This window comes from Arvicanthis niloticus, chromosome 5, assembly GCF_011762505.2.
Source record: "Arvicanthis niloticus isolate mArvNil1 chromosome 5, mArvNil1.pat.X, whole genome shotgun sequence".
Taxonomy (NCBI): Eukaryota; Metazoa; Chordata; class Mammalia; order Rodentia; family Muridae; genus Arvicanthis; species Arvicanthis niloticus.
In genome coordinates this window covers 1,363,636-1,385,718 of record NC_047662.1, presented here as the reverse complement: position 1 = coordinate 1,385,718, position 22,083 = coordinate 1,363,636, and the positions used below count along the sequence as shown (strand labels likewise).

General features: G+C 47.8%; 2 protein-coding genes and 2 long non-coding RNA genes across 6 annotated transcripts in view; 2 read left to right on the top strand and 2 right to left on the bottom strand.

The window, feature by feature from the left end:
- Mmel1 (membrane metalloendopeptidase like 1) overlaps positions 1-3,574 on the top strand; it is a 30,414-nt gene extending 26,840 nt beyond the window's left edge. For all 3 annotated transcript variants that reach the window (XM_076933610.1, XM_034502981.3, XM_076933611.1), the window contains 8 exons: positions 120-223; positions 537-595; positions 933-1,052; positions 1,518-1,651; positions 1,762-1,827; positions 2,656-2,751; positions 3,013-3,089; positions 3,178-3,574. In XM_076933610.1, coding sequence (XP_076789725.1) covers positions 120-223; positions 537-595; positions 933-1,052; positions 1,518-1,651; positions 1,762-1,827; positions 2,656-2,751; positions 3,013-3,089; positions 3,178-3,277 — 756 coding nt within the window. In that variant the 3' untranslated portion in view covers positions 3,278-3,574. The remainder of the gene's footprint in view (positions 1-119; positions 224-536; positions 596-932; positions 1,053-1,517; positions 1,652-1,761; positions 1,828-2,655; positions 2,752-3,012; positions 3,090-3,177) is intronic.
- Positions 3,575-4,512: 938 nt separating this feature from the next.
- Prxl2b (peroxiredoxin like 2B) lies at positions 4,513-7,505 on the bottom strand. Its single transcript, XM_034503027.2, has 7 exons — positions 7,364-7,505; positions 6,882-7,086; positions 6,537-6,588; positions 5,924-5,987; positions 5,415-5,490; positions 5,119-5,237; positions 4,513-4,682 (listed from the first exon to the last, which is right to left on the bottom strand). The coding sequence occupies exons 1-7, from the start codon at positions 7,424-7,426 to the stop codon at positions 4,656-4,658; spliced, it is 606 nt and encodes a 201-aa protein (XP_034358918.1). The 5' UTR covers positions 7,427-7,505; the 3' UTR covers positions 4,513-4,655.
- Positions 5,373-21,394, top strand: LOC143442259 (uncharacterized). Its single transcript, XR_013110284.1, has 3 exons — positions 5,373-5,515; positions 5,848-11,523; positions 18,054-21,394. It is a non-coding gene; the product is annotated as an uncharacterized LOC143442259 (long non-coding RNA).
- LOC143442260 (uncharacterized) lies at positions 7,785-11,885 on the bottom strand. Its single transcript, XR_013110285.1, has 3 exons — positions 11,726-11,885; positions 8,534-8,634; positions 7,785-7,928 (listed from the first exon to the last, which is right to left on the bottom strand). It is a non-coding gene; the product is annotated as an uncharacterized LOC143442260 (long non-coding RNA).
- Positions 21,395-22,083: the final 689 nt, after the last annotated feature.

The window sequence follows — 22,083 nt, the reverse complement described above, 5'->3', positions numbered from 1 at the left end:
GCCACTTGCCCTGCTGACCTATGTTTCTTGAGACCCTTCCCCAACCCTCAGTCCCTCCTCTAACACTCTCAGGGACTCAGCCTGAGTGCCAGCCACGTGAGACACTTTTCTTCTCATAGTTGACTTTCTCAGAGGACCTGTATTTTGAGAACGGGCTTCAGAACCTAAAAAATAATGCCCAGAGGAGCCTCAAGAAGCTTCGTGAAAAGGTGGACCAGAACCTGTGAGTAGAGTGGCTACGCGGGCTAGCCTGGTACGCAAGACTCAATCTACTGGCTAAGGGTGGCTACATGAATCTATCCTGATGCCAGCCAAAGAGGACACTAGACCTAAGTCCTCCTTCTCCCCAGCATCCTCTGCTTTGGGGGGCTCAGAGAGGAACCAGATTGGCTTGGGATTGGCTTAGGATGCCACAGTAGTAGCTGGCCACTCTGCCACAGACCTCTTCAGGGCAGGATCTGGTCAGCCAGGGCAGAGGGACCATAGGGAGCATCCTGGAAGATGTGGACTCCAAATGACCAGTGTATTTACCACAGCTGGATCATCGGGGCTGCAGTGGTCAATGCATTCTACTCTCCAAACAGAAACCAGATCGGTAAGCCCACCTTGCCTCTCCCGTTCAGCCCCTCACCCTTGCCCAGGAAACTCTGTCTACTCTCAGAAAGGGGAGTGGGGTCCAGGTGATGTCATGTTGCCCTATGGTCCACCTCAAGGGTTGTAGGTCTGGAGGGACACAGTGGAAATGTCAGGGAGCACTTTTCAGAAGGCAGCAGTAGGCAGGAAGAAGTCGGGCATAGATCCTCAAACCAGATTCCTGTTCTGGTATCTGAGTGTTCCCTTGTGTGTACATTGGGCGGGCATCCTAGCTTCAGGTGACAGGGCCCAGTGGAGGCATTCACTCCCAGCTCATTTTTTCCACCCTGCGGGGACAGTCTTTCCAGCAGGGATCCTCCAGCCACCCTTCTTCAGCAAGGACCAACCGCAGTCCTTGAATTTTGGGGGCATTGGGATGGTGATCGGGCACGAGATCACACACGGCTTTGATGATAACGGTAAAGGAACCCTACGACGGCAATGCCCCAACCCACTTAGCAGGTCGGGGGTCCTCCACCCAGTTTCTTAACGGATGAGTTGGTCAGAGGCCTCACCTAGTCTCCATCCCCGAAGGGGCTGCCCCGTTTGACTCCTAGGGCCTGACAACAACGATGTCTTAGCTGTTTCTCCAACATGGTTTAACCAGAGGGATCATAGGAGGATAGCCATGGGATCCTCCAATGGGTTTGGATTAGCTGAATCTGAGACTCCTGGTCCTAACTTCAGGGGCAAGGATGGCGTGGCGTGGAAGCTGTCCTGAGCAGCACCCCAACATGGCTCTATGTGCTTGGAACCCCTAAACCCTGGCTGCTGGACTAAGTTCATAACCAAGCACTGAGCTAGCTGGCCTTGCTAGAGGGTGCAGAGAGGCAGTGAAAACAGGGGCCTTGGGGACAGTGTGCATGTCCTCTGCTCCTGCACAGGTCGTAACTTTGACAAGAACGGCAACATGTTGGACTGGTGGAGTAACTTCTCAGCCCGGCACTTCCAGCAGCAATCGCAGTGCATGATCTACCAGTACGGCAACTTCTCTTGGGACCTAGCAAACAACCAGAATGTAAGCGTGTCACCAGCACTGTGGTGGCTCTGCAACCGTATCCAGCCCTGGCCCCACGGGACAAGAGGGGCCCCGGGCCAGCTGGCCTCCATCCAGTCTTTTTTATGCAGGTGAATGGATTCAGCACCCTCGGGGAGAACATTGCCGACAACGGTGGTGTGCGACAGGCATACAAGGTGGGCCCTAGGGGGCCCTTGGAGGAACTGGTATTAGTCCTAACAAGGCAGGGACATGCCTAACCTGGGGCGGTGTCCTAAAAACCCTCCATTTGAATTGGGGAAGAAGCTGTATCTGATGGTCATATACCTGGAGTCTTCCACATTTCCACATGTGGGCTGCTACAGGAACCATTTTTGTCTCCTAACGAGTATACACAGTAGAGATGACATGACCGTGGGCCTCAGCAGTCCACATCTACTCTACAGCCTCGGGATAGAAAGCCCTGGGGCTGAAGAGACGGCTCAGTGGTTAAGAACACTGACTGCTCTTCCAGAGGCCTTGAGTTCAATTCCCAGCAACCACATGGTGGCTCACAGCCATCTGTAATGGATCTGATGCCCTCTTCTGGTGTGTCTGAAGACAGAGACAGCATACTCACATAAAATAAATAAATAAATCTAGAAAGAAAGAGAGAAAGAGAGAAAGAGAGAAAGAGAGAAAGAGAGAAAGAGAGAAAGAGAGAAAGAGAGAAAGAGAGAAAGAAAGAAAGAAAGAAAGAGAGAAAGAAAGAAAGAAAGAAAGAAAGAAAGAAAGAAAGAAAGCAAACACTGGGTACCAGGATCCCATGTGGGTGGATTCCAAGGGCCAGCTCTCTGGCTGAGGGTCTCACAGAGCCCTGTTGGATAGGCCTTTAGAGGGCTGCAGAGGAAACTACTGGCTTATACACATTTTATTCTAAGCCCTGAAGGTAGGGATCCCACCCAGGGCAGGTCCTGGAACCAGATCATTCTGCATGTGGCTCTCTGGAAGCCTGGCTAGACCCAGCCCCACTTTGGTGTTTGCAGGCTTACCTACAATGGCTGGCTGAAGGCGGCAAAGATCAAAGACTGCCAGGACTGAACCTGACCTATGCCCAGCTTTTCTTCATCAACTATGCCCAGGTGACCCCCCAGTAGCGACCTAGTCTCTGGTCCCCACTCTCACAGCTTTGGAGGGTCCGCTATAGAGTACCTCCAAGGGTAGCATGGGCTTGCCACATCCCCGGCTGGGGAGAAGGCAGCAGAGGTGGAGGGAGGGAAGAGATCTGTTGGCCTCCTGTCCATACCCTATAAACAGCAGTTTAGGGAGGTAAGGACTTCCTGGTGCAAAAGGGTGCTGCTTCGGCCCTCAGACCAGTAACCAGACCACCCGTGAACCTCCAGGTGTGGTGTGGGTCCTACAGGCCAGAGTTTGCCATCCAGTCCATCAAGACAGACGTCCACAGTCCTCTCAAGTACAGGCAAGTGCGCAGTCCCCAAGCTAGCATGTTACCCCACCTCTGCCCTGGGCCCCTCCCCACATCTCAGACCTCCTTTTCTGGTCCACAGGGTGTTGGGCTCACTACAGAACCTGCCAGGCTTCTCTGAGGCATACCACTGTCCACGAGGCAGCCCCATGCATCCCATGAAACGATGTCGCATCTGGTAGCCAAGGCTGAGCTATGCCGCGGCCCACGCCCTGCCACCCAGAGGCTTCCTGAACGGTGTAGCGGGCATAGATATGCAGGTCTTTGCCTGAAGGCCACCGGAGCCACCTGCCAGCCCTCCACGCCCAGCCTAGAGTGCAGCCGCCCGCCGGCACCCGGGATGAGTGGTGTCCGGTCTTGCGCCCCTTCAGGCCAGTGAGGGTCAGCAGCCCAGTAGGAGCGGTCAGCTGTCTTCCACCCTCTCCATAATGTGTGGCTAAATGTCCTGGAGCTTCAGACTTGAGCTAAGTAAACGCTTCAAAGAAGACTTTGCTTTGTACATGTTGGAGTCAGGTGGCTGGGTGGGTGGAAAGCCTGGGTAAGCTGTGGCCAGGGGGAGAATTACAGTTGCTGGGAGAAAGGGTTCAAGACCAGCCTCTGAGAATCCTGGTGCTGGGAACCCTGAAGAGACCAGGATGTCCCTAGAGGCCACCCTCCAGGACCACACTTCAGTGCATTGGTCTTCCAGGGCTGGACTGGATCTACATTCTGGTGACTCATGTCAGTACCTGGCAGGGGCACCTGGAGACCTGGGGAGCAAGGGGTGGAATCTGGAAGCCAGAGATAGTCTAGATTGTAAAGGGGACATCACCGGCTGTTTACAGATGGTGGCTTGATACAAGGAGGACATCGAGGAGGACCCTGTAGTCACCCTGGCTTAGATTTAGAAAGTGCTAATCTGGCCATTACGGCCCACCTCAAGGGAAGATCCCTTGACAAGGGGAGGTCTGAAATGGTAGGGTGTCTGGAGCTCTGCTTGGACCTTAGGACCCTGGAGACAGGCATGCTCAGCCTGACCCAGGCTACTCCCAGGACACACCAGCCATTCAGATCAGGGAAGGGTTCCTCAGTCTTCATCTGCCATCTCTGAACCCAATTAGCCTCCTGCCTTCCACCATAGACATGGGCAGACGCCTGCCTACCCAGTCCCCACAATTGGGCTCCACTGGAGGCTGGGGCCAGAGTCCTACCAAACTCTTACCTCCATATCCTCAGCCTGACTCTATGTCCTCAAACAAAGTGGGCTACAGCGTTAGGTCACCTTGGAAGGAAATGACATGGATATCTCCAGGATCCCATAACCAAGGCCTGAAGTCTGTCCTCTAGGAAGATGACACTATGACACCCCTCCTGCCTATAGGGAGCAGCGATGCTGTCGAACGGCAGGGACGCACTGTGGAAGCATCGAGAGGCTCACTGCCCAGGGCCTGCACTTTAATGGCTCGTTGGTGTTCAAAGATGAACAAGGTCCAACATCCTGGCCAATGGCTCCACGAGGATTCTTTGTATTCCAAATACATTCAAGGTTGCCAATTCCTCCAAGTCCTCCGAGGACACGTGTCACCTCCCACACACCTCTTCATCACACTGTGGGGACAACAGGGGCCGTCAGCCTGATCACACTCCTCAAAGGCCAGTAGTGCCCACCACCCAGAAAGAGAAGGAAGCATGCTGGACATGGGAAGCAGCCTAACCCACGCATTACCCCCTTCCAATGGAGAATGGGGGGCAGGACATCAGGGCCACACTAAGGCCTGACAGACACATCTAGGACATAGCCTAGCCTTTCTCAACCCACAGTGTGGCCCTGCTTTGCCTACCCACTGGCCTCTCTGCTGCTCAGCCTCTATAAGCAGAATCACAGAGACACATCTACCTCCCAAGGCTGCCAACACAGAGAAAATGATGTAAATCCTTAGAGAGTATATAACTCATCTCCTGGCCATGCCAAGCACTGTCCCAGAGTGAGTTATATATATTTAAGGGTTGGTAACAAACAGTGTTCCCCAAGGCCTCTACTCACCTGGGGTGGCTTGCTGGAACAAACCTCTGCAGAGATACCCAAGGCCTGCAGGATGTTCTCCTGGGGAACATAGTCACCTGGGGACTTCTGGATGAAGTGCAGCAGTACCTTGTCACCACCTGTAACCACAGGCAGGGAGTCAGTTGCATGCATCTTGCATCTATGTGCCGGGAAGTGAGAATAATCCACTGACCAAGCCAAGCAGCCCATTCCCTCACCCAAGACCAGAGTGGGAGCGTGAAGACATAGACCCCCAAGATGGGCAAGATGGGGCTCTATGTCTTGCTCTGACCCACCCTTGCTGACCACCAACAGCCCTCCACTTTGCAGCAGGTCACCTGACAGGTTCCCCTGGATGCCAGCAGCCTTAGCCTGGAAAGACAGAAAAAGGACCCAGGTCAGTCTCTGTTGGAGTCAGGTGGGTGGGCGGGTGGAAGGCCTGGGTAAGTTGTGGCCAGGGGGAGAATTACAGTTGCTGGGAGAAAGGGTTCAAGACCAGCCTCTGAGAATCCTGGTGCTGGGAACCCTGAAGAGACCAGGATGTCCCTAGAGGCCACCCTCCAGGACCACACTTCAGTGCATTGGTCTTCCAGGGCTGGACTGGATCTACATTCTGGTGACTCATGTCAGTACCTGGCAGGGGCACCTGGAGACCTGGGGAGCAAGGGGTGGAATCTGGAAGCCAGAGATGGTCTAGATTGTAAAGGGGACATCACCGGCTGTTTACAGATGGTCGCTGGATAGAAGGAGGACATCAAGGAGGGAATGCCCCAGGGATTCCCACCAATGCTCTCAAACCACAAACCTTGGAGGCTACATCACGAACAGGTTTTCCCAGGGCGGCTGGCAGGATGCTTAAACTGTTGTACCTACAAAGACATACGGTGTCCAGACTCTGGTGGAGCACGAGTATCCACACCTGTTCCCAGTGTCCCGCCCCCACCCACGTATCTAACCCGAGGCTCAGTCAGATCAGCAACTAGTCTAATCGGAAGGATCTCCAGAAGCCCTGAGAGCCCCCAGGCTGAATACAGCTGGCCTGGAGACCCTGGAGAGGTGGTATGGAGTATGGGGAATGAGCTCCAAGCTGGGTATGCCCAGGGATCTCGCCTAGCCGGCACTGCCTATCATGATGGGCAGTCTGTGGCAACAGAGGACTGCAATGAGCCATGGCTAAGGCACTGGGCTCCATGGTCCCTCCTGCTTATGAGATAGCACATTGCTGAGAACAGGCCTGGCTTGGAACAACATCCATAGGAAATCCCAAAGAAGGGCTGGCTTAAGCACCAGAGTCAGTTTCCATGAGACAAACCAGACAGCAGAGCAGATGGTGGTAGCAAGAAGATGCATGAGAGAGCAGTAGCCACTCTGTCCTCCTGTCCCTGGCTGGACTCATGCTCCTTAACAATCACACTTACCTCTTGAAGCCCAGCTCCTTATAGATTTGCTTGCTCTCATCAAGGTAGAGTTCTAGAAAGAAAAGACACAGCTGTGTGCCCCAGGCTTCAAACATTCTACCCTCTGTCCCCTCTACTTATTGTATCCAGCTCCGCCTACCCAAGCCAGGAGGAGCAGGATTGAATGTCACCACTGCTTAATCGGGAAGGGCAAGAGTCACTGGGACTTTGCCACTAGGTCTGGGTGCCAGCCAGAGCACAGGCTGAAGGCAGGGCAGGGAAGAGCTTCAGATGCTGACACATGAATATGTTCTTGTTGGACCTGGAAAGGGAGAGCCCAGGCTCTGAGTCTGGGAAGAGTCGCACCTCCTGAGAAGTAACCACCATCCAGAAACTCCTGCAGGCCCAGAGCCTCAGGCCCCACGCCCACTAGGCGCACATCGTGTTGGTCCAGGATGCTCCGGAGGTTGCTGAGGTCCTGGGCGATCCAGCGGCACACCATGCAGCCGAAGCGTCGCAGACCGGCCACCACACAAGCTTTCTCCTGCCATAGGCTCCGCAGCTCCACGGCCTACAGATGGATCAGTGGGGGAACATGGGCTCACCAACCCTCTATGCCCGGCTGCCTCACATGTCCCGCAGCATGCTGCTCCATGCTTCGCAGCGACTGGTCCTCCTGATGGTCCCTCTGTGGGCCATCTGCTGCACCCACGCCCAGTACGCGAATTTATAGGGCCCCTCAGGACCTAGGACACCAGGACACCAGCAGTGTCCAGCCCGTGTGAGCTGCCAGGGCTCTGAGTCAGGTGCTAGGAGGCGTTCTCCGCCCTGCGCCAGCCAGGCCTCACCTCACCAGTCACTGCATGCTTCAAGACACACGCTCCTACGCGACCAAGGTCCACCGCATTCATGGCCTCCTCCGTCCCTTTCTGCTCCGGGATCCCTGCTCAGGCTCTTCAGCCAGCCTATGCCCCGCCCATAATCCCCGCTCCAGTCCTGGGTTGCACCACCTCCAGGGGTTCGGGTTGCAGGGCTACGCGTTTGTCCCGCCCCTGACTCCGCCACACACACCCTCCAAAAGGACAATCACTGCAGATCCCTCCGCCTCCGCCTCCGCCTCCGCCTCCGCCTCCGCCTCCGCCTCCGCCTCCGCCTCCGCCTCCGCCTCCGCCTCCGCCTCCGCCTCCGCCTCCGCCTCCGCCTCCGCGGTTGTTTATTTGCATATGCATAAGCCTATTGGCCAATGGCGCAGCAGAACTTACCGCAAGCGATGCACCTGTGCAGAATGCATTTGCGCGGCTCCAAGCGAACGTTTCTGTGGCTCTCTGCTAGTGTCTGGTGGTCGTTAGTAGTGTTGCAGGGTGGTAGAATTACAGCCAAGAAGTTGAAGCGGCGAATCGAATTCACGAGTCCCTAGTGTGAGACACAGAAGGGTAGCGGCACTTAGAGTAGTGAAAGGACCAGCCTTTCCAAGACTAGGTTCCCGCTTTGAAAATTCCCGTAGTGCTTCATTTTCGCGAAATTCTATTAACTTCCGTCATAAAGTATCATTTCCTGCCACGTTGAAGTCAGCTTTTAAACCACTGGCTCCCGAGTAAAACAACCCAAAGGTGATCAGCTCGCAGCGGTGTGTCCCTAGGAAGAGTAGAGGACTCAGGAATCCGCTTCTCCTGACCTTTTCTCACTAAGCTAGGGCCAAGTTCAAGCATCTGACGGATGGAGAGGCTGGGAGAGAGAGCCACCACAAGATACTCAGCTGAGGCTGAACGGCCAGGCAGGAAGTTAGGATCCATACCACATGTCAGCAGAAGTTAGTGGCTAGAGAGATGGCTCAGTGGTTAAGAGCACTAGCTCCAGAAGGCGTCCCTACAGGTGCCTCACAACCCTCTGCAACTCCAGCTCCAAGGCGTCTGATGCTCCCTTATGGCTTCTTGAGGCACCAGGCATGTACATTGTGTCCAAACATATATGCAGGCAAGAGTAGGGTTGGGGAACTGGCTCAGTAAAGTGGTAGATACCTGTGATCTCAGGGCTGGAGAAGCAAAGACGTGAGAATCCTTGGGGTTCACTCCTCGGTCGGTGTAGCTGAATCAGTGAGCTCCATGTTCAGCGATAGACCCTGTCTCAAGAAATAAGACTGAGAGGCACTGAGTAAAATACTCAACCGCTGGACTCCACCGCCACACACAGGTGCACACAGGTGCACAAACATACATACAGAAAGGAAAGAAAATTGCAGAGCCAAGGGGAGCTGGTCTGTAGAGCCACTGGTTCCAGGGGCATCACCAGAAGAAAGCCAGAGATGGGGCTCCTCACCTCCTGTTAAGTGTTGAGGAGTACAGTGCAGAGGATCCCAGGAACATGGGAAGATGTCTGCAGAAAGTGCTCCATGCTTGTTGCTGCTCTTCAAAAATAGATTCAATAATCTACCCTTTTATCCTATTATTCCTATATCCCCCCTTTTTCTCTTCATCCCTCTCTGCCCTTTCCCCTAACATTTGAGAAGGAACGATTTGAGAGGAAAAAGCAAGAGATGAATTCCTGAATCTAACCTACTATACTTTGTTTCTCCTCTAATCAAGACATTAACAAATTGTAACCAATGCCTCTTAAAGGAGGAAAAACATCCATCACTCATCAAATGACCAAAATCCACCCACCCTGTCTCTTGGGAATGAGGCATCAGTCTCTTAAAATTGTTCCCTGCTGTGTTGAAGTGATGTTCCCTTTGGGGGGCCCTAAGGAAACTGGGATATTGTTCAAGTCCTAAGAAATCTCACCGCAACATTTGCTCCAGCCTCTGTGTGATGTAACCAGGCAAGACTTAACTGAAGTCCTGGTTATAACAGTCTGAGAGGCTGAACCATCCTAGCTAGGTGTTTTCAAGTTGTTCTGGATGCAGATTTTGGGGGAAACAGCATTTGAGGCAGTCAGTGAAGCTGGATTGCCTGGGCTTTTGTCACGTCTGTTTTGGTGTCTGGTCCTTTTGCTCCGTAGATTTATAAACTTTCAAAGATGATATACATTTGTGCACTAACACATGTATGGGATGTGCAGTGTTCACCATTCAGCTAAGGATGCTCTGGTCCCTGTTTGAACAGGTAAGGCATCTGTCCTTTCTTATAAGTTGGTTTGGATTGTATACCCAAACTGTAATATAAATTTCATCTATGCTATTTGAAAGGATGGCATAAGACGTGAGAACTCTGTAGCCAACAGGATTTGTTGGCTTTGCTTAGCTGAAGTCCTGCTGGAGACATTTCCCTGTCCCAGCTGGTCTCAGAGCTGTTCCCACACAGAGGAATTCATGTACCTGTTTTGTTTGTTCTTGGATTTTTCCCCTTCATGTCTGCAGCCAAGATTTTCAGGAGGTCTCCCCTGAAAATCTAATCTATATTAATTTTGATGGAATCCATAGCTTTTCTTCTCCCATTGAAACAAAGACAAAACCTCTTCTCCAGTTCAATCTATTTCCTTCCTTCCATTCTGAAATTAACACATATATGGGCTGATTAAAGTCATCAGTCCTTTCTAAACTCCAGGGCTTTCTGTGTTACCTGTCTCCTTGACATTTAAATTTTTTAAATCAAATAAACCATTATTTAATCTATCTCTGGGAGATCCCATATCCCCTTTCTGTTTCATGAGTATTTTCTTTAAAGTGTAGTTAAAACTTCTTACAATTGCCTGACCTGTAGGATTCAAGATACATTTGTAACATAGTTTATGCCATAATGTCTAAAAAAATGTTGTATCCTAGTGGATACAATGTCAGAGCATCACCAGCTCCAATCTGCAAAGGCATTTTCAACATAGCCATTACCTTTAATAAATGGGCAATCTCAGAATCATCCTCTTCAGAACTTAAGGCAGAAGCCATTTGGAATTCTGAACATGTATCAATAGTATAATGAATCAACATGTTTTAAATTTTCAAATCTACAAAAAAAAACCATGTAAGTTATGGTATGACATTGCTCTAGGATGGCTTTGTATCTCAGAATCTGTATTTTTAGTTTAGTATATTGTATCTCTATGGCTTTCCATTCTAATTTCTCAAGTCTTTATGGATTTTTCTTATCTGGAACTACCTCTTTGTTTTTGCTGTCCTTGTAGGTTCCAGATTAGATTCTTTTGAAGATTCTTTATCCTGATTGAAAAACTCCTCTGATCTGTGTTCTATGACGTCTGTTACAACATCTAATTCTTTAGTCTCCTCTTTTTCTAATTCTTTAGCATCTGTGTGTGTACCTTTTAAAACATTTCTGTTTCTTTTTCTCTCCTTTAAGGGCTTTATTTTTTATGTGTATTCATTTACTTACTGTTTTCTAAACTCAATTATCCTTTTTGTATTTAATTTTTTCTAAACTCTTTCCAGCCTTACACTTTATTAATTTCAAAGTATGTATCTCTGCCTATGATATTTTATAACCAGCCTCCTTTTTTCTCTGGCGTTTAGACATAATTCCAAGCATTTTACCTGATCAGAAGTTCACCTGTGCTCCCTCTGTCTCCCTCTGCTGTTCAGTTCACCACCTAGCTGTGGCTAGTCCCACCCTAGCCCTTCAGCTCACAGAAAAGAGGCGGTTCCGCCCTGCTGCAAGCTATTTGCTGGCTGGGGTCTGTGCTTCCGGGCTACAGGCAAAAGCAAAAGCCCCGCCCCCCATGGCACTGTGGGTCTAGCATGTAGCTGCTTGCTCGTGAGAGACCGTAGAAGCATGCATGCTAAGTAAGCGCCCACACCCACACAGCCTGGCACCCATGTGTCCCCTGGCCACCTAGCTCTCACTAGCACGTGCTCCGACTCTTCTCCAGAACCATGTAGAGCTTGGGAGAAGCTGCCCCTTCTGATCCCTGTTCACGCCAAGCCTCACCTTAGGGCACTGGTTGTTTCCTTGGCCCCTGTGGCCATCCAGACTTGGACTTCGGCTGCTTCACTCACAGAGCACAGACCACCACAGTGTCTGCCTTCCACCCGGAGCATTTCAGGCTCTAAGCCTGGTTCTTTGTAAGTTTGAATTTCTTTTTAAGTTTGGATTCTGTGCCTAGCATGTTGGATACCAATGTAAAAGTACTGGGCTTTTCTATGCCCACCCTAGCTCTGAAATAATGGCAGGGAGACCTGGTATATTTATTAAAAAGCTTCTTGCACTTTTGCTGGGCAGGGTTCTCATCTATGCTAACCCGACCGTAGTAGCCTGATTACTTACCAGCAAATTTCCAGCCACATAGGTTAGCTGCCATCTTAGTCTCTCTCCGGCGGCTCCTGCTCCATCTGTCCTTTCCTCATGGAGACTTCTTCTCTCCTCCTGCCTCCAAGACACCCACACTTTTTAATTACCTTTAACATTTTACAATAATTTAGTGGCTTTTATAAGACTGGGACTTGGCATTCCATCCCTGCTAGGTTTAACCTTAATGATTTTAAACTGAAGCTCTTCTAGTATAAAATTTTAATCCATAAATACAGTTCAAAAAAGAAACTGGGAACTTTCTTGTTCCTTATATGGTGCATCATAGAACACAAGTTTCCTGTATGACTCAATTTACAAAAAAAAAAAAAATGCTAGCAAAAGTAAGGTTAGATATATATCCTTAACAGACTCTGTTAACCTGAAGAGACCTCAGGTAAAGAGAGACATAATTTTTAGCCAGTGATTTTTCACCCTTTTTAATGCTGTAAACCACCAAAAGTTTCTGGAAAAAGTTTAAAATCTCTCAATTGTGTTTTTGACAATGTCAAAATAAAGAAACATTTCTAAGAGCAAAAACACAGCGCATAATAATAATTTTCAGAAGCCAAAACCAACTTCTGACAGCATAAATAATTTAGTGTCTCTAAAATTAATACCAAGTGGGTTACTTTTATGTTGCAAAGTTTTGCTGTGATCCAGGTACACTCTTGTACACGAATGCGTGAAAGTATGGCTTTAATATCTCATTAAACAAACATCTTTCATAAACTTGGTTTTTAGGACAGGACAATCAATATAAACCATGTGATTGCCCTTAGTCAAAATGGCGGTAAGCCATATGCTTTTTTGCCTCTTCCAACCCACAGCAGAGATGGCTGCCAGCCACATGGCTGCCCTTAGTCAAGATGGCAGTGAAACCATGACTCCATCTTCTTTAGCCCAAAGCCAAGATGGTGACCAGTCATGTGTGATTTATGTCTCATGACAAAATTATGCTGTAATTGCCAACTGTAAATTACGAGTTTTAAGTTAGCCCTTTGTCATAGATATTATAGATTTTTTAACCATATCAAATAACTTAGAAACCAATAATCCCTTTAATTCCTAACCCCAGACATAGACTTTAAAACCATGCCTGTGTCTGAAAAAGGGTGAGCCATAACCCAATTTTAGAGCCAGCAATAAAGCAGCACAGCATAAAATAACTTCAATATCATCCATACCCAAATGACATTTCAATTCCTACTATATTAGATCCAGTGGCCAGAAAGCTCAGAGTTCAATTCTGAGCCCAGACACCTGTCAGCAGGAGAAAGAAATGTCATAGTAAGCTCACATAGTCAAGACCAGTCAGAAATAAGCACACAGTGTGGCCACATCCATTGACACACACAAAATAGCAAAACTTACAGGCACATAAGTCACAGATTCTTCCATTTGTTGGAGCTGCAGATGTACAGCAGTACTGTCAGAGGTCAGAGGTCAACACAGATCCCCTGGCTCAGCCTTACCACCAGCTAGACCTGGGCAGGAAGCAGGGTGGCACAGGCAGCATCTGTCTTACAGGGACCATGTGTGTGATGGTGTGATACAGCCCCAAGTCAGAACATGCATAAATATAGACCAGATACATAAGACAAGACATAAAGCCAAAAACAGAAAAGCAAGACAATAACATTTATCAACTGGAATTCTTTGCTTTAGAAGTCTGCCAGTCCTTTTCGTCGATGGGCAAAGTGCTTGGCATCTCAGAGAGTGAAACTTTTGAAAAACATTTGTAACTTCATAATTCAGCTCCTGGTCCCACCACGGGATCCACAGGACTCCAAACTCAATTAACCAGAAATAAAAAATAGCCAGAAATAACTAGGGGGCTGTGGGATGCCTCCCTGTGCCCAAATGGGGGTGACAGGTCCTTCCCCACTCATTAGATATGACTATGTAACTATTGACATCTTTCTGTAACTCCCCCTTTGTGTAATATTTAATCTATGAGATAATTTTCTAAAGAATCTTTGTCTAAGAAAATATAAGAGAAGCTAAGCAAAGGAATAAAGTGTGTGGCATTTGGGGCTCAGCCCCATCCACCAAATGTACGTATGTATATGTCTGTCTATCTATCTGTATGTGCATACATGTGTGTGTAGATATATGTATGTAAATATGCATGAACACTTGTGGATTTGTTGAGATAGGTGGTCGGTGGTCAGGCCTGGCCAAAGTGTGTGTGTGTCTGTGTGTGTCTCTGTGTGTGTGTATGTGTGTGTGTTTGTATGTGTATGTCTGTGTGTATCTGTGTGTGTCTGTGTGTGTTTGTATGTGTGAGTCTGTGTGTGTCTATGTGTCTGTGTATATGTCTGTGTTTGTGTGTGTGTGTGTCTGTGTGTCTCTATGTGTGCTTAATCTCTTTCTTCCTTTTCTCTTCTCTCTGGCTCATGAAAAGTTAACAAACTCCAAGTCCTGCCTCTCCCCAGCAGGGGCCCTTGATCCAGAGAGAAACTACTACAACTTTTTTCTTTAAATCTCCTGCTGTATCAGCATGTAGTCAAATTAGCAGAAGTCAGAGGCTTTTGGCCACAGAATAGCAAAGAGTTAAAGACAGAAAACTGCCACAAAAAAAAAAAAAAGAAAAGAAAAAGAAAAAAAAAGAAAGAAAGAAAGAAAGAAAGAAAGAAAAGAAGAGAAAAGAAGAGAAAAGAAAAGAAAAGAAAAGAAAGTAGCTTTTGGCCATGCAGTCGCTGACAGAAGAATTGCCAAAGGTAAAGCAGCTTTGGCCCCAATTGATCGATTGATCGATCCATACCCCTTCACTGTCTCAGTGAACCGGGTGCCTGGATCAATCAGCCTTGGGCAGTCCTGTTAATCTGATGACCACAGAGCCATTCTCCAAGAGTTTGGATGTGATGGAGTGTTCCAAGGGAGTGTATATGTACAGCAGTAAACAGAGTTCAAGGCAGCTGAGGCCAGGGAGGTTCTCAAAGATAAAGTGAGCACCATGTGAAATCATAATTTTTGCCCACAACGATTACTAATGAGAGGGACACCAGCCTGAGGCTGAACACACAGCTCTGGGCGGGCTTCCCACAGCAGTGTTTTCCATACAAGGCCGTGTGGTTCTGGCCAAGCACTTGTGGTAGTTGCTGAGTGAGGGGTGAGCCACTCCTTCTTAACCTCCTATTGACACTGCTGACTCTGGATTCTGACAACTTCCACACTCAAGAGACTCCCTAAGAAACGGGAAGCAAAGACTGGCAGCTATCAGACACAAGGGTGGCAGAGTTCTTCCTCCACTGGAAGTCCAGGTGACAGGCTGCAGCCCTCTCTCTGTCCCCATGCCTCCCAGCCTCCACATCAAACTTCTCCCTTGTCTGGCTTCCAAATCATGGAGTAAAAGCCTAGGCACTGCTATCTAGAGCTTTCCCGGGCCTTCCTGTACTGCCCTGTCCCTGAAGGAGAAGGGTTTGGAGAAGCCAGCCCCACCCTACCGAGAAGGCCCCGGCAGTAGCCTTCATTCAGAAGCAGTGGTGGTAGCACCATGATGGTTGCAGCTTCTGGCAGGACAAGGGATTGAGCACCTGCACTCCTCTCTGCTGATAAGACTGTTTGTACAGTAGAGATGGAGTTGGGGTGTGGCTGGGTGGGGCTGGGGACAGTGGTATCAATAGTGCAAGCCAGAGTGACATTTCCGTCTGCTGAGGTAGGACTGTAAGAATAAATTGTAAAAATGAAATTTTAGGTCTCAACGTGAGAGTTTCTTAGGTTCAGAGTTTCAATTTACACTCAAGTGTTAGCTGCCCCTGGGGTGCATTCCAAGGGCTTGAATAAACATTTCTAGCTGCCCCTGGGGTGCATTCCAAGGGCTTGAATAAACATTTCAAAGGCACAAAAGACCCAAGATAGAGGCAATAAAACACCTGGGTAAACGGAAGTCACTTGAAAGGAATTCTCCCAGGAGCAAGATACAGATGTAAATTAGGATAATTGGGATGGGGGCTAGATGGAAACCAGGCTTGGGAACGGATGTTTGATATATCCAATCATATGTAACCGCGCCAAACTTTCCCGCTCTCCCCAACCCCTACCTATAAATATCCCAAGTTTCCTGGGCTTGGGGTCGGAATCTCTATCTCTTGCGTGAGATATATTCCGGCCCGAGGGCCCTCGTCATTAAACCTCCTCTGCAGTTGCATCAAGAAGGTTTCTCGTGTGTCCTTGGGTTCGTGCAGGTCCGGACTTGGGTGAGAGTCCCCTTTTGGGGTCTTACATTTTGGTTCCCTGACCGGGAAACGCGCGACCACCCTAGACACACGACGACCCCTTGGAGGTAGGTTTGTGTGAGTGGTGTGTGTGAGAGTGCGGCGCCGCTGTCCTTGTCTCTTTGTTTTGGTTTCTTCTGCTGTCTTTGTTTCTGTGTTTTGATATCGGTTTCTTTGGTGAGGGGAACCTTCCCCATCGGAGACTGAGTGCAGCTGTCATTGTGGACCGTGAGGGCCCAATGACTGTGGATGGACAGACGTGTTGAAACCCACAGGCTGCAGCCCGGGAAGGACGCTTCACGGGTGGTTAGGGAGTCAGAGTGGTCTGGCTGCCCTTGGGGAAAGGCGGTATCCTTTCCCATCTGGGTTAGGGAGTCAGGGAGGTCTGACTACCCTGTTTTGGAACAGGAGATGAGTGCTCCTGCTAGGGGGAAGATGTGGAATCCTTCCCGTCAGAGGTCGCGTTTGGCTGGTTCTATGAGACCAAACTCGGGCAAGTGTGTCTGACTGTGTTAGTTCTGTGTGTTTATATTTTGTGTACAGTCTTTCTGGAACCCCTCCCTGCCGCTACTGTGTGGCAGAGTACCTGAGCCAGGCTCCACAACCACTGGCTGCCCTGGCCCCCTAGTTGGTCCCCTCTTCGCCAGCGCTCGAGCCGCCCTGGTACTGGAAGCCAGAGTACATGCAGGTCTCCCGCCCACCGCAGTTTAAAAGGCGGGAGATGAGTTCCCAGCCTCCCGCCCGTGATGAATTAAGTACGATTGGGAGGCGAGAGGCGGGTGGCGAACACATGCAGGCGGGCGCCTAGCGAGAGATAAGGGCTTTAGTGAGTGTGCGCGACATCCTGAGAACTACGTTTCCCAACAGGCTTTGCAGCTTTGACAATTATATCCAAGATGGCAGCCGGCCTGAGAACTACGTTTCCCAACAGGCCATGCGGTTTCCAGACACTGCTGCGATTGTTGACAATTCTGTGCCACTGATATAGTGATAGGGGCAGTCTACGTGTTGTCTTTCCTTGTCTTTTCTTGATAAACTTCGTTCTGTGTTATTTGTTTCACATGTTCTTGGACTCTGACTGACAATTGATGTTCCTTTTCTTTTTTCTGGACTGATACTGTGTTAACATCCTGAGTTTTAAAAGCAGAAGCAATGAGACAGGCTGGTCCTGTTCCACAGCTTGTGGCCAAGAGAAAGCTCTGTTCCTCTGGAGGAAGAGACAGAGTGTGTCAGGTGCCTGATTTGGTGTGATGAACTACTAAAACTGCTTACTTAATTTAGTTTAAAACTTACTTGTGAGACAGTCTCAATTTACACAAGAAAAACATAATTCGCCCTGCTCTGTGGCCAGGAGAAGGACACCAACAGAAAGAACCTTGAAGAGAACAGACTGTTTTCAAAAGCGGCTCTTAGAAGGGGGCCAGCAGTTTTTTTTTTTGGCTTCTATGATAAGAGAGTTGATAGTGGGTTTTCCTAGTTTAATAAATAAAAGAGCACTTTTTTCCTTTAGTTACAGCTAAAAAGTTACAGGCTGTCCTGAGTCAGAATATATATATATAAGCTTCTATTTTGATAGACTTTCTAGCCATTGCTGTCTGAGATAATTTCATTATGTATATGAGACTTTCATCAAGATTTGGTTCAAAGGTGAGAGTTCAGACAAGAAGAAGTGGTGAGGACTTGTGCTCTTATATTAGATATAAAATGTTTACTTTCCTGTTCTTGTTGTGTATCACTTCTAAAACAATATTCTAATTAGAAATAACTCTTTAAAAGATTTTTATAGAACTATGACTAAAGTTTCTATTTTGTCAAAAGTTAAATTTAAATAAGTATCAAATCATTAATACTATGTGAGCCTTCAACATCTTAATAGTCTTTACTGTGAAATGCTGTAGATAAAGTTATTCATTCTGATTTGATTTCTTTCTTAGAGCTTCAGAGGTGAGCTCACATTACACCTGTAGACAAGGTACTGTTTACAGACTGAACTAGGTTGTGGTCTCTAGTGTGAGGGGAACAACAGTCATGCAGCCTCACAAATACATCAGTCTACACAGAGTTCTAAAAGACTACTGCTTTTACAGGTGATCAAAGCAATGAATAAGATAAGAGCCTTTCTTCCACAAGACCCTTGTAGGTTCTGGTCTTCAGGAGTGAAGAACAAAAGAAGACACTGGAAAAAGAATGCTCCTTCAGGATGGGGACCCCATCAATTGATCAGGCTGTGGTCAACAGCGGGTTATAGAAGGTAAGGGACACCCAAAGGCCCACGCCAGATTCCATTGACAGATCTTGAGAGAGCTACATGAGATCCCACTAATTTTAATCAAGACACATGAGGTTAAGCAAGGGTCAGATAAGTTATCCACAGCCTTTCTAGAATAGCTCATAGAGACATTCTGTCAGTGTAGACAAGGCTTCAGAGGCTAGAGAGACTACAAGATAAGTCATTGAAAGATTTAAGAAGTATCAGGGAAAAAGGAAAAGAAAGATAAGATAGATGAAATCATAGACAGGATTAAAATTATTGATGATAATAGCAAGTGTGAGAAGATTTAGTCTAAAAGAAAGGAGTAGAGAAGGTTTAGTGTAAGTCTAGAAGAAAAGAGTAGAGAAAAAGAATAGAGATAAGTTGCTGTGAAAGTCTAGAGAAAAAGAATGGAGAAGATAGAAAGTCTAGAGAGAGGTGAAGAAAAATAAAGGTGACAGAGAAAGAATTTACAGAAAGCAGAAAAGAGGGACTTCAATCAAAGAGAGATAAAACTCTTTGAAAAAAGACCAGTGTGCGCATTGCAAGTAAAGGAGCCAGCTTCAGGGTCCAAGAGGGCCATAACAAATATAAGCCAGGGCCAGAAAATCCCAGGCCTCGAAAAACACCCCAAGTGGCGAAGATAACAGCTCTGTGTGAAGACGGCTATTGAGATAGATGGGGCAGCTTGGAGCCACCCAACTTTTGATAGACACAGGGGCTTCCTCCAGGCCAATGGGTCAAAACATATTCATGGACTACCTGAAAATGGTGGACTAAGAGATGGGCTGGGTATCCCATTCATTTATGGTCATCCTAGCCTGCTCCTATCCCCTGTCTGGTTGAGGGAATACTCCCTAGGATGGACATCCAGATACAACACTTCCTGGGCTGCAACTAGCTGACAAGAATTCAACGGATAGAAGACTGACTTCAGCCAGGAGCCAAGGTAACCTGCTTTACAGACGGGAGCAATTTTCTCCATGCTGGTCAGAGACAAGCCAGCGCTACTGTGGTGGACACATGCCATCTGGACTGACTCCCCACCCCTGAGATCATCGGTGCAGAGAACTTGGGACTTGGAACTTGGGGCTGACAAAAAAGCCAACATCTGCATGGACAACAGGTATGCTTTTGCCACAGCCCATGTCTGCAGGACTATATACCAAGAAAGGAAACCCTGATGAAGCCAGGAACTGTGAGTATCCGTTGCCCAGGACACCAAAAAGGGAAGAGACTCAGTGGCCTGAGGCAATAACTGGACAAATCAATTGTCTTGATATGAGAGCCTGTTCCAGTTGTGGGCCTAAGAGATGGCCTCACTTAAAGCACAGAATAAGAGAAAGAACTCAGATTGCTAGCCATCCTGCCAGATACTATCTAGAGAAAAAGAGAAAATGGTGCACACAAGAAGAGAGAACTATACTCCCCAAAAAGCAAAAGATTTACCAGGCTAAATACACAGATGGACTCTTAAGATATGAGTGCAACCAAGCAGCCAAGAGATTTAAAAACATATAATAGACCTCAGGTTTTGGGCCAGAGGAATGATAAGACAGTGTAAGATATGCCAACAAGTAAAGGCTTATGAGACTTAGAATAAATAAAAAAAAAAAAAAAAAGTTAAAAGGGAACAGCCTAGAATAGAAGTTGTCCCGAGGTTTTCAAACATCTGAGATAATTAGATCAGATAATAGCCTTGCCTTTGTTTGTAAGATAAGTCAGAAATTGTCAGAAATATTAGAGACTAATTAGAAGCTCCACTGTTTATACTGTCTCCAGAGCTTAAGACAGGTAGAGAGAATAAACAGAACCCTAAAAAACTAAATTACCCCTGAGAACTGGCGCTGGCTAGAGTGTCCCTTTCCTTGTCCCTATTCCAAACCCAGAATGTCCCTCTTGTGTGAGAGATGATTTTTCAGGCCACTAAGAAACTATTCCTGATGCTGTTGAACATAACTCGGGCCGACACCTGCGTTTGATGCCAACTGGAGAGAACAGCTGGACACCTGAACAACCTCCTCAGGCTCAAGATCACCTGCCGTTCTACAAGGCCAAGGACCAGCAGGCCTTGACTCCTGAGATATGCCCATCCTGGAGACACAGGGATAGAGATTGCCCAATTGTCAGAGATAAGAGACATTTGAATCTAAACTGTGTCCCAGACACAGCCTTAAAGAGTGGGACTTAAGCTACATATGTACATCCTCGAGATGAAAAAAAGCCAACAGGCCCATTAGTGTGTGTATGTATATATATATATATATATATATATATGTATATGTATATGTATATGTATATGTATATGTATATGTATATGTATATATATATAGAGAGAGAGAGACAGCTACTTTACCTAAGTACATACTAGAGACCATCCAGGGCGTGAGAAAAAGATAGTTAAAGATTCAATGACAAAGATATAATTAGATGCTTAGACAACAATATCACTCTTTACACCCAGATGATGATTCATAATTCCAAGATTGGAATTTGACCATGAGAGAAAAGGAGGAAATGTAAGAATAAATTGTAAAAATGAAATTTTAGGTCTCAACGTGAGAGTTTCTTAGGTTCAGAGTTTCAATTTACACTCAAGTGTTAGCTGCCCCTGGGGTGCATTCCAAGGGCTTGAATAAACATTTCTAGCTGCCCCTGGGGTGCATTCCAAGGGCTTGAATAAACATTTCAAAGGCACAAAAGACCCAAGATAGAGGCAATAAAACACCTGGGTAAACGGAAGTCACTTGAAAGGAATTCTCCCAGGAGCAAGATACAGATGTAAATTAGGATAATTGGGATGGGGGCTAGATGGAAACCAGGCTTGGGAACGGATGTTTGATATATCCAATCATATGTAACCGCGCCAAACTTTCCCGCTCTCCCCAACCCCTACCTATAAATATCCCAAGTTTCCTGGGCTTGGGGTCGGAATCTCTATCTCTTGCGTGAGATATATTCCGGCCCGAGGGCCCTCGTCATTAAACCTCCTCTGCAGTTGCATCAAGAAGGTTTCTCGTGTGTCCTTGGGTTCGTGCAGGTCCGGACTTGGGTGAGAGTCCCCTTTTGGGGTCTTACAGGACCGTCCAGGTGCTGGGTCTCCTTTCAGGGGTACTCTGCCCCCTCTTCCCATGATGCCTTTCACCCTCGCTGCTTAGCTGGTTCCTCTTCTTGTTCTTGCAGATGACCCCTGGCTGTAACCACCCAACTTGGAGCCTCTGAAACTCCTCATAAGCTTCCATGGGAGATGATCAGAATCTACGTGAAGGTCAACCCTGGTGATATCCCCGCAATACTATAGCATGTCAGGAACACTGCAGCAGTCTCCTTGGGCTCCATACCCTGCTCCTGAGACTTCCAGCCATTCCAGAACAGGCCCGGACAACCCCGGCCCTCTGTCCATCCTAGGTCCTAACATGCTTTGGCCTTCTCATCTGCCAGGCAGGTCTGTGCGCCCTGCCTCACAGAACCAGGCCTGTCTGACTGGATGTGAATGTGGTGCTGGAAGATTGGCTTAGCTATTATTTTTGCCTTTTCTTGGTCTTTTTCCCTATTTAAAAAATTTTAATATGTGCATGTGAGCATGTGTGTCTTTGTGCATGTGAGCATGTGTATCTGTGTACATGTGAGCATGTGTCTGTGTGCAAGTGAGCATGTGTGCCTGTGTGCATGTGAGCATGTGTGTCTTTGTGCATGTGAGCATGTGTGTCTGTGTACATGTGAGCATGTGTCTGTGTGCAAGTGAGCATGTGTGCCTGTGTGCATGTGAGCATGTGAGCATGTGTGCCTGTGTGCATGTGAGCATGTGTGTCTGTGTACATGTGAGCATGTGTGCCTGTGTACATGTGAGCATGTGTGTGCCTGTG

Coding starts and splice junctions, on each gene's coding strand:
- Prxl2b (XM_034503027.2), bottom strand. CDS start 7,426: ATGAATGCGGTGGACCTTGGTCGCGTAGGAGCGTGTGTCTTGAAGCAT. Junction 7,087..7,363: donor AGCATGCAGTGACTGGTGAG/GTGAGGCCTGGC, acceptor ATCCATCTGTAG/GCCGTGGAGCTGCGGAGCCT. Junction 4,683..5,118: donor GTTCCAGCAAGCCACCCCAG/GTGAGTAGAGGC, acceptor TTGTCCCCACAG/TGTGATGAAGAGGTGTGTGG.